Source organism: Rhinatrema bivittatum, chromosome 3, assembly GCF_901001135.1.
Source record: "Rhinatrema bivittatum chromosome 3, aRhiBiv1.1, whole genome shotgun sequence".
Lineage (NCBI taxonomy): Eukaryota > Metazoa > Chordata > Amphibia > Gymnophiona > Rhinatrematidae > Rhinatrema > Rhinatrema bivittatum.
Window position 1 is genome coordinate 240,699,226 of NC_042617.1, and position 12,358 is coordinate 240,711,583.

The window sequence follows — 12,358 nt, forward strand, 5'->3', positions numbered from 1 at the left end:
GTTTAGAATGTGCAAATTTTCAGTTCCTATTTTAAAAATATTGAAAACAAATTTTTAGATGATTCTAACAGCCTATTGCTTACTGGAGAGGACATTTAATTATTTATGGACATTTGATATTGTGCCTTTTCTCAAAGGTATTTACAGCTGTTTTCTGTCTAGATTTTCTAAATCATGACCTTGGTCTTTAAAATATAATAATCTAGATAGAGCATTGACTATAGATAAATCTTCAATCCAGGATGGGATTATTTTACAACAGCGAAAGCTATAAATGTTTAATAACCTAAACTGTTGACCAAGGGACAAATAACTCAATGATGGATTAAGGCTTTTTCTGCCTCTAAGCACTGTCAGTGCAGGTGCTTGCACTACCACTTCTCTTTTCCTTCTAGATCTCTGTTTACTTCCCCATCCCTGTGATTCTCTGATCACTCCCCCTTTCAACCTTAGATCTGTAATTATTTTCCTCTCTTGCCCTTTCACCTATTAACCCAGAACTCTAAGCTCAAGTTTTAGCAGCATTAACAGCTGAGTGCTGTGAGCCAGCACAAACTCACAGCCCTGCCTCCTGTATGGTTGCCTAAAGGGGCTTGGGCCACTGTGGTGCTGTGAACATGCATTGGCTCAGTCCTCACATGCACTCAGCTCGTTGTTAGTACTACCAGAGCTGGAACCGTGAGATTGGCAAAGTGAGGGATGACATACTAAAAGTCATCAGTGGTCCAGGTAGGGGTGAGTAGTTTGTGGAGAAGGAAAGGTGTTGTCACTCTAGGCACAGGTCTGAAATCACTGCTAGTACGATGTCAAGGCACTAAACCCACTACTATTGCAGACACAGGCACATGGCACATAGACATAAAGAAGAAATGGGGTATTTTAATACTGAAATCCTGTTAACAGAAAGAGGCTGAGATTTCACAAAAAGTGTGACTGTAAAAAGTGCTGCATAGAGTCAATGAGCATGTTCCACATTGATGATTTTCCTTATGTTATTTTGGTTCAGGCACAAAATACAAAAAAAGGGAACTTTGAGTACAGTGAGAACCAACTTGCTTTGATGATGAGCGCTGACATAAATATACAATAACACATCAGGCAGAAAATGGTACAAACAAAACCCTTCAGTGCCTTCACCAGCATATACTATGGAGCAGCAGCTCATGGTGTGGCAGAAGTGGCACATCTCACAGACCCACACCAGGCACTGATGTACAATTTGCTGGCTTCCATTTGAACAGGGCATTTTTTCCAGTTCAAGAGCAGCATACACAAAGCATCAAAGTTTACCAAGCATGAGGATGGGACAAGAACAAGCATATTTATTCTAACCTCAAATCTTTATTTCCAGTAGAATGGTATCCTTTTCTCAAATAGCATGGCAGCACACAGAAATCAGGGATGAAATGTTTGTCTTAAACCCTCAATGGGATTTATTTATTTACCAATACCCTTTTCCTACAACTGACATTCACCACACACTGATAATCTTGGCCACACATGCAACTTAGTTGCATAAATAATATCTCATTAAAGCACTTGATGCCACAGTATTCTTGTACTCACAAAGATTTCTCATATTTTATGCTGATCTTCGTGAAAGCCTAGCTTTAGTTGGCTGATCCGGTATGATCACTTTCACCTTTTTGCGGGGTGGGAGGGGAGGTGGGGGGGGGGGGTGTTTGTGCTTGAAGTATGGATTTTATCTTTCACGACAAGTTTTATTTTCTTTAGTCCATGAAGCACATGTTTGTCCTATCAATAAAGCATGTCAGACAAAATCAGCATTCAGAAAGAAAGAATTCAGTAGCTGCATCTTTCAGACAGGCAGTCATACACAGGAGTCTCTGGTGGATGTTAGAAGCAGAATCTTCGTTTGGCTGAGAAAGGGAAATGCAGTGCAGAGACATCCTGCGGCTACGATTAGGCCTAGGCTGCCCCAGGCACAATACAGAGACCAGCTGTATCCATGTTCCACGTCACTTGGAAGACCATAAATGAATTTTGGCAGTCGATTCAGATCATATGATATGCTTGCTGCATAAGTGCACAGGGAAATGGTGCAAAATATTCCTGCAAACAAAACAATCGTATGATGAGAGTTAATAGAAATGCTCAAACTGCTATGAAAGAAAACTCACACTGGTTTATTTTCAAGCAATCACGCATCATATTAGTATTCATATATTATATGAAAGCAGGAAAGAAACTTAGGCTATCCAATTGCCTAAGATTTTTGCCAGAGTTATGCATGGCTATCCCTATTTCTCACATTCTAAATGAGAAAAAAGTTTTCAAACTTTGGTCTTGCATGGTATAATATAAACATGATTATACACAGATAAGGGTACAAAGCCATCCTACAAACCCAAACATCTCCACACTCTTCCCTATTAAGATTAACCAAGCCTTTTAGGATTCATTTCAGCCCCACTATTTGTGAGCTTCAACAGCTAAATATCTCAGACTATTCAGGCTTCCTAAAGAACAATCTTCATGAAAGGGGGATACTTGGGAGATACTCAGAGTGGACAAAAAGATATTTGGCACAGCTGCAAAAAAATATTAAAGTTTCTTGGTAAGCAGAGTCACCACAGATGCTCCACAAAATAACCAAATCAGTTACAAAAAAGCAGAAAAGGTGACTAGAAAAAGCAGCTGGAATGTTATGTCTAAAATGCTCATAGTCGGGGCAACAAAATCCCAGACTTGCAGGCCCTAATGGTGGAAGCAGACTTGGATATTTTGTTATAGAGATGTGGTTCATTGATTCTCATGAGTGGGATAAGCCATCCCATGCTATAAGGAAGGACAGAGAGGACAGAAAAGAGGGAGAAGTAGCTCTTTATGTCAAAAACCATATTCAAGCAACTGAACTGCAAGGGTCATGGGGTCAAGAAGAAGTATTATGGACCATCCTAAAAATGAAAATGTTGCTTCCATCGTTGGAGAGATCTATAGGCCAACGACTCAAACAGAAAAACTGGACAGAGAACTCATCGAAGACATCCAAAAGGTGGGAAAGAAGGGAGACGTGTTGCTCATTGGAGATTTTAATCTACCGGATGTGGACTGGAGTATCCTTTCAGTGAAATCTACAAGAAGCAGATAGATAGTAGATGCCCTTAAAGGGGATCTGCTCAAACAAATGGTAATGGAAACCAGAAGGGAAGGTGTGATACTTGATCTAGTGCTCACTAATGGGCATAATGTCACTAATGTTCGGGTAGGGGTTCACCTTGTTGCGCTGGAGGTGGACCCTTCGCCTGGCACAGGATTGGTACGGCCCTCTGAGGGTTCCCAGAGGGCACCTGCCACCAGAAGGCAGAGCACACAAGGAGACAGAGGATAGCTGGAGTTTCACCAATAACAGTCCAGGGGTTCCCTGGGTTGAGCCCTTGGATTCCCGGACTGCCTGGGCTTAGGTGGGCCTCTGAGGGTTTCCCGGAGAGGTAGCTGAGAGGTGTGCCCACCAAGAGCAAAGGTGCGTGGTTAGTGGAGAGTAGACGAGCTAGACTGGAACAGGGTTTACCAGAGACCACTAGAACAAGACAGGAACTGCCGCTTCAGAATAGGCTGGTCTGGTGGTCACGGGAGAAGCAAAAGGAGTGTCCGAGTGGAGCGCAAGGGTCAAAGCTAGGGTATCCATCTGAGGGTGGTCAGCCAAAGCAAGGGTCAGTTCCAGGTATCAGTTCGAGCATGGTCAATAGCAAGCAGAGGTCAGTTCCAGGTATCAGCCTGGAAACAGGATGCTGTGCTTGATGGACCCTTGGTCTGACCCAGCATGGCAATTTCTTATGTTCTTATGTTTGAGTGCTTTGACCTGTAGAAAACTGGATTTTCTGAAGGATGTGATAGGTTTTACTGAATTCATATAAATATTGCACAAAAATATTGTACATGAGCAATTAAAATCACATTAAGTCCTGTCATTAGATATAAATAATGTTTGGGGACTTGTATGGTTTTAAAATCTTATGTACAATATTTTTGTGCAATATTTATATGAATTCAGTAAAACCTGAGCAATTAAAATCACATTAAGTCCTGTCAGATATAAATAATGTTTGGGGACTTGTATGGTTTTAAAATCTTATGTACAATATTTTTGTGCAATATTTCATGAATATTTTTAGGTAATTGTTATGTTGATCAGTAAGTTGTTTCAACCTGCCAAAAATCCTATGTTTGAAATGTAATTTTCAGTATTAATTTATTGTATATTCTATGTACATTTTATTTTTTGTTATAAGAAGAAAGGTGGTGGAGCATCAAATAATTTTGTGCTTTACCAAATGGAACAGAGCTGGTGAAAGCCTCTTGATATGAAACTGGCAGCACATCACTAATCATGTAAGAATCAACCAGTATGGGTTATCCCTTCAGCCATTATGGGGGTATCCCTTTGGCTCTTCCAATGTATTTGCCAAAGAAATATAGGCAGAACAGTGAATCCAGGGTTCATATCTCAGTACTGCTCCTTGTGAGCTTGGGAAAGTGACTTTACCCTCTGTTGGCTTAGGTACAAACTTAAGGCTTAATTTACTAATGTTTTTCTCCCATTCTGTGTCTATAGGGAAAATGTTTAGTAAATGAGGTCCTTACATTGTAAGCCCTCTGGGGAAATACCCACAGTACCTGAATACAATCTGTTTTGAAGTGCCAAAAAGCAGAATATTTATTATTTATTTATTTTATTTAACACATTTCTATACCATTTTACCAGTACTAATACTGTTCAAAGCGGTTTACAATGATAAAATAAGAGTATAATAAAATAATTAAAATAAAACAAAATAAAACAAAATAAAACAGAAATGCAGTAAAGTAAGAATAAAAATACAGTGTAATATAAATCAAATCAAATAAAAATACATTGTAATACCTCTTTTTTTCTGAAATAACAGCTTCTAAATGTTTCCTGCAAAGAGCCTTTTCTTGCTTTTGGACATTTTTTCTCACTATTCCTTGCAGAAATCATTTAGCTCAGAAATATTCTTAGGTCTCCTTGCATGAACTGAATGCTAAAGATCTCCTCATAGATTTTCAATAATATTCAGGTCTGGCGTCTGGGGATTGTGAAGGCCATTTCAAAACCTTCATCTTTTTTTCCTATAAATATTTCATGGTTGATTTTGAGGTATGTTTTGTATTATTGTCTTGCTCAAATATCCAACTTCTTTTCAGCTTCACTGATTGTGGGACAAAATGTAGGATATGCTCATATTTAGTTGGTTCCATTTTATCTTCTACCTGCACAATATTTCCTGTGCCACTGACTGCCACACAGCTCCAAAGCATAATATGGTAGATCTAACCCTGCGCTAAACGGTTGGCAAAGTATTCTTTTCTTCAAATGATTCACCTTATATCTCCAAATGTATCTTGTGTGGTTGTGAAAAAAACTTCAATTATAGTTTCATCAGTCCAAAGCATTTTGTTTTAAAAAGATTTAGGCTGATCAAGGTTTTGTTTTGCATCCTTTAAACAATGACTTTTGTGATAATATCATAGAAAAGTTTTCCGATAACTCTCTCATGCAGATCATTATTGTGTAAGCAATACTATACTGCGTATGTGTGGACAACCGCTCCAGTGATGGCTAAATCTTTTAGTAGGTCAATTCCAGAGATCTGTGGGTTCTCCTTTACAGATCTCCCCAGTTCGGGCAGTTCTATCAGAGATTTTTCTTGGTCTCCAGATCTTTTTTTTTTTTTTTTGTATAATATGTTTATTGCATTTTTCCAAACATCTTAGACATGGCAAACGATACATGGAAAGTATAATAATTACAGCCAGAACATCATATAATCCGCCACTAATATGTGCCGGCAGTCCTTGTCCAGGACAGTGAACACATACAGATAAAATAAGATAGATTACCTTTGCACTACATAATTAGCCTAAGTAGAGCACATCAGTGGAAAGAAAAGGAAGGAATAAACAAACCCCAACATAAAAATCACCTATCTGTCTGTAGAAAAGTCAACCCTCAGCTCATCCCTACTCGTCCCATATGTAGGATTGTCAAAAGTATAAGGTGGGGACGTAAGAACAACCCGGGCAATCCTCTGCCAGCCTACCCCTCCCCTCCCTTAAGAACCCCAATCCCCCCCACCCCGGTCTCCAGATCTTGCCCGATCTTCATGCAACTTCCATCTCTTAACAATGTTTCTGACAGTTGAAGCAGCTACTTGGAAGTATTTATAAAGGTTTTCAAAGCCTTCCCCTGCTTTGTAAAAATGAATTATCTTCAAATGCTCAGATAGCTGCTTAGAGGAGTATATGGTTATTGAAAAAAGACAGAACAATCATCATAAGTCAGAGTATTTGGTAAATCATGGAATTATTTATATCTTTGCATTCCATATGAGTTTGTATTAGAAAACCCGGCCGCAATTCGCCACGTCGGGCATGCCTACCTACTCCGGCGAGTCTAGAGGATCTATTTTTGGCTTCAGTGATCGGCTACGCCACTCGCTGAGGTCTGCGGGCCGATCACACGGCTCAGATCGTTGTTTCAGTAGCTTCGATGCATGCCCCCTTGGGACGTGCGTGCGCGGGCCAGTGACATCATTAACGTCTTAAAGGGACGGCGGCAGGAAATATGGGCTCGAGGCAGAGAATCTGTCATCAAAGGCACTGGACTATTTGAAGACCAACTGTTCTGTTTTCTCTTTGTCTTGGCAACAGTTAAGGTGGAGTGAAGTTTGCCAGTTTGCTGCAGCTTCAGCCTTCCTTTGTTTTGTCCTGTTCCTGCTTCGTCCTGTTCCTGCTTCAGTTTGATTCTGCTTCAGCTTGATGCTGCTTCAGTCTGATCCTGATCCAGCTTGTTCCAGATTCAGTATTTTCCACGTTTCAAATACCTTTCGCTGATGTTCCCAACATCTAAAGACTGAACTCGAGGGGAATGTGGACTGGTATGAATTAATATCCTGTTAAGTCTTCTTCGCTTCACTGCCTTCCACTGACAAAATCTCAGGGGCTTCACCTTTAAGACAGACTTCATAATGTCACGGAGAAAGGGTCCACAATCACAACAGTTTGCCAAGACCATGGACTCGGCGGATTTGAGTGGTCTCTAGGCCATCCCTGACGTGGCTCAATGCCTTCAGCAGCAACAGATATGCCTGGATGTCCTGGCTACAACCGTAGAATGCTTGGCTAACTGATAAGACTCCACTCCCAAGCCGACTGCTCCTCCAACACTTCCAGTGGCTTCACTCTCTCATGTTGCTCCAATTCATCTGCCAGGTCCTCCAAGGTACGCTGGAGATCCTAAGCAGTGCCATGGGTTTTTAAACCACTGCTTTATGCACTTCTCATTACAACCTGCTCAATTTCCCATGGATCAGGTAAAGACCACCTTCATCTTGTCCTTGTTAGATGGGAAGGCACTTGCGTAGGCTTCCCCCCTATGGGAATGTGGAGATTCTCTCCTTACGGATCTGGCTTCCTTCACACAGAATTTCAAACAAGTTTTTGATGAGCCGTGTCGACAGTCTACAGCGTTCTCGGATCTTTTGCACCACCTCTATGCAAAATTAGAAAAGTGCTTGTTTGAGCAAACCTCACTTCCGTTTTTGGGGTTTCTGGTTTCACAGAAGGTTTGCGCATGGATCCAGACAAAGTAGCTTGTATCCGAGACTGGCCCCAACTGCAGGGACTTCGAGCTCTTCAACAGTTACTTGGGTTTTCCAATTTTTACATAAACTATTCTCAGCCAACATTCTGATGCTGGAATACTTTTACCTTGCTCCTATTTTTCTAGAAAATTTTTACCGGCTGAAAAAATTATGGCATTGGAGATAAAGAATTGTTGGCAGTCAAGATGGCACTGGAAGAATGGCAACAATGGCTTGAGGGGTCGTTGCACCCAATAACCATTTTCATGGACCATAAAAATTTAGAATATCTCAGCAAGGCCCAATGTTTGAATCCCCGTCAAGCCCGGTGGGTGTTATTTTTTAGTCGTTTCAATTTTACCTTAAGATATCGACCAGCTACAAAAAACGTCAGGGCTGATGCATTATCAAGAGTTTATGAAACAGATGACACTCCGACTCCTCTGCAATTTATTGTGGATCCAGCACGAATAATCCTTGCAGCAACGCAAACTGAGCCAGTAGGGAAGACAGTAGTTCCTCTTTGTCTTAGACAAACGGTGCTTACCTGGACTCATGATTCTCTATCAGCTGGGCATCCTGGCAGGCTACATACTCTTGAATTATTAAGTCATTACTACTGGTGGCCGACCATTGAGAAAGACACCCGATCCTATGTGGATTCTTGCCCAATTTGTGCACAGCAAAAACCTATACCGGGGCACCCTTGGGGACTTCTACAGCCTCTGCCTATACCAAAAGCACCTTGGACTCATATATCTACAGACTTTATTGTAGAGTTACCCCCATCCATCGGTAATCAAGTGATTTGGGTGGTAGTAGATAGATTTTCAAAGATGGCTCACTTCGTTCCTCTTCCTAAGTTACCCACAGCTCCAGAGCTTGCACAATTATTTTATGCAACACATATTTCGTTTACATGGACTGCCTCAACATATTATTTCCGACCGAGGATCCCAATTCACGAGCAAGTACTGGCAAGCCCTTTGTAAAAAATTTGGAGTACAGTTAGATTTTACCATGGCATATCATCCCCAAGGTAATGGGCAAACTGAGTGAGTTAATCAGACCCTAAAGACGTTTCTTTGCTCTTTTGTCAACTCTAAGCAAGATAACTGGGCGTCGTTATTGCCGTGGGTGGAATTCTCCCACAACATGCATGCTAATTCAGCTACTAAAAAATCTCCTTTCCAAGTAGTTTTTGGTTGACAATCTGTTCCACTGCTGCCTGTGCAACTTACCGTCTCTTCTCCAGCCACCCAACTTAAATCCCAGCAACTCCATCCATTATGGGAGGACATCCAAAATAATCTCGCAAAGGCAACTGAGGATGCTAAAAGAACCACTGACAAACATCGATGGCCAGCTCCCCATTTCTGCACTGGAGACCAGGTATGGTTAAGTACACGCCATATCCACCTTAGAGTACCTTCAATAAGTTGGCACCTAAGTATATTGGACCTTTCAAAATTACCAATCGAGAAAGAGCGTTATCCATTGCAGGTTCGAAACTGTGGAATTCACTACCAGTTCAATTAAGGACACAGCGAGAAAAAAGCAAATTTAAAGCAGAACTTAAAACATGGTTATTCAACGCAGCTTACATTGAAAATGAGCAACAAACACGCATTTAAGTTCATTATGCACAGGCCGCTTCCTATTAAAAGAACTGTATATATCTTTCATTGTTTTAATGGTTTTATTGGATTAATATTTATAGCTTTATTTTATATTTATATCTTTATATCTTTTAACAGCTAATATGTTTTAGTAATTTCTCTCTTATAAATTTTAGCTGTTTTATCTTTTATGACTGAATGTAATTTCCTCACTGTATATTTATTGAAATGTAAACCATTGTGAAGGCTTGCTGAGACAACGGTATATAAATAATAATAAACCTTAAACCTATCACTTACAATTACCTTCTACGCTTCGCATACATAATTCATTCCATGTATCTCTACTGAAACCATTAATACTTTCCTGGCCACATCACAAGATACCAGAAATACCCAAAAGTGGTGTCCGAAGAGAATCAAATCTATCAAGTCAAAGAAATTCTAAACGTGCACCGTCGTCTCCAATGCTGGGAGTATCTTATAGCTTGGGAAGGCTATGGACCAGAAGAAAATACCTGGGAACCAGCTTCTCACATTCTGGATAAATCACTTCTTCAGCAATTCCATCAAGATCATCCACACAAGCCTAAGCCTTTTTTGAGGGGACATAAGAGGAGAGGTACTGTTAGAAAACCCGGCCGCGATTTGCCATGGTTGGGCCTTCCTACCTGCTCCGACAGCTCTGGTGGATCTATTTTTGGCTTCGGGGATCGGCCACGCCACTCGCTGAGGCCTGTGGGCTGATCCCACAGCTCGGATCAGTGTTTCAGTAGCGTTGATGCAAGCCGGCCAGTGACATCATCATTGTCTTAAAGGGACGGCAGCAGGAAATACGGGGTCAAGGCAGAGAATCTGTCATCAGAGGCACAGGACTATTTGAAGACCAACTGTTCTGTGTTCTCTTTGTCTTGGCAACAGTTAAGGTGGAGTGAAACCTGCCAGTTTGCTCCAGCTTCAGCCTTCCTTTGTTTTGTCCTGTATCTGCTTTGTCCTATTCCTGCTTCAGCTTGATCCTGCTTCAGTTTGATCCTGATCCAGATCCAGTATTTTCCATGTTTCAACTACCTTTCGCTGATGTTCCCAACATCTAAAGACTGAACTCGAGGGGAAAGTGGACTGGTATGAATTAATATCCTGTTAAGTCTTCTTCACTTGCACTGCCTTCCACTGACAAAATCTCAGGGCTTCACTTTTGAGACAGACTTCATAATGTCGCGGAGAAAAGGTCCACGAGCAAAACAGTTTGTCACATGATCTGTTTTAATTATTTTTTAATTCTGTATGATATTTTTAATATGTTATGTAAGTTTCTTGTTAGCCGCTGAGAATCTATGATCAAGCGGGGTATACAGTTTTAAATAAATAAATCTTCACCTGACTAATTGAAGGCCTAACGAATCAATCAAATTTTGGGCCTTATAAACAATTTATTTAAAAAAAAAAAAAAAAGTAATGAATCAACTGAAAGGGTGTCCAAACTTTTGTACATGCCTTATTCACATATTTTTTTATTATTTTTAGTACATTCCAAATAAACATCAGCAAATAAACAGTTATTTTGCATTAAGCACTGCAGAAAGATATGTTTAACTTTGTACCTTGTAGAGGTTGTCAGCTTCTGTTCACTTAGAGATTCATTGAAACATATAATTTAATCAGGGGTACCTAAACGTTAACACGTAACTTTTATGAAACATGGGTGCCAGCCCTCTTCTATCTTAAGGACCATTTTGCATTCACATCTTTACTCCTTCTCTCTCCCACATACTAGTAAAGGGCTTATTAACTAAGCTACAGTAGAAAAGCACATTCCTGTATTCTTTTGTGATAAACTTCCTATGGGAATCACTAAATTGTTGTTTGTTCCCAGCACCTCTGCCATGATTTTTAAAGGGGCAGTATGTCCTGAGACAGAACCATATACATGCACACATCTATAGGCCCCGCCCATACTCAAAAGACCCCCACAATGTCCAATGACCCTCTGGATCCCCCTCCCCAAATATAATGTAGCAGGCCATACTTTAATCCTCCTGAATTATCTCTCAACTGCTTTATATTTCTCATTAATCTCAGGACCCCCTGCAATGTGGTTTGCTGTTTTCTATCTGTACATTTCATGCCTGTGGATTTTGATTTCTCTGGTTCATTTGACTTCTGTACAAACAAAATACAGTATTTCTCTTGGATACTAAAAAGCTGTAATAATAGGGTTAAACAGTGCAGCCCATCTAGCTATTTTCAGCCTAATGTGTATTAAAGCAGGACAAGACCACTATCCAATCAGACGTCAGAGAATAATCTTCCTACAGGGATTTGACCACTGGGTTATAGAGTTGGCTGTGTGGTTTCTCAGAGGATCCTCATGGCTGCAGAGATTGCATAATTTTTTTTGCTTCTTGACAGCATCAATTGGTGTACCTCAGGGATCCATACTGTGTGCCATATTATTCAATCTATATCTTTACCCTCTAACAAAGATTTTAGAATAGCACGTCCCATTTTTTTTAATCTATGCAAATGTTATACAGCTCCTTTTTCCTGTCATCATTCATGTTCGGACTACAATATTATAAATTGATCAGTGCTTGACTCATATTAAAACTGGGATGTTAATGAATCAATTAGTAATGAATGTTCATAAAACAGAAGCAATGTGGATATCAACCAATCCTCCTTCTGACTCTTATACCGGCTTAACAGTAGATGGTAATTTTAACATTTTTTCAGATACAGTATATAAGATATGTTTTCAATTTGACTCTTCTTTATCTTGTATTGCTCATATTCGCTTTTTATTATATTCAGGATCTACAAATTAAGGCCAGAATTCATCATTCCATGTGGAATGGTGAAGCCTGTGCTAAAGGGGGTGGGGGGTGAAGGAGGGGGCGAGCAGGCGATAGCCCGCAGTCGATCGCACCACGGTGGTGCGATTTCACCTGCTGCGGCAACAGTGCCGCCGCCGACTCCTCCCTAACTCCGCCTCGACTCCTCCCCTCCCCCTAATTTTAATGTTACTGTCGCAAAAAGGCCCTTTTCGCATGCGATAAGTGCTTAGAAAATAACCCCCTAAGATTATAAAAATATATTATGAATTTTTTATCTTTG

General features: G+C 40.4%; 1 protein-coding gene across 2 annotated transcripts in view; it reads right to left on the reverse strand.

The window, feature by feature from the left end:
- TMEM178A (transmembrane protein 178A) overlaps positions 1-12,358 on the reverse strand; it is a 272,754-nt gene that overhangs the window by 39,248 nt on the left and 221,148 nt on the right. Inside the window, exon 4 of one of the 2 annotated variants that reach the window (XM_029594348.1) lies at positions 860-2,073. The exons of the other annotated variant lie outside the window; for it this stretch is intronic. Coding sequence (XP_029450208.1) covers positions 1,832-2,073 — 242 coding nt within the window. The 3' untranslated portion in view covers positions 860-1,831. Of the gene's footprint in view, positions 1-859; positions 2,074-12,358 lie in introns of those variants that run through there. 2 annotated transcript variants of the gene reach the window in all.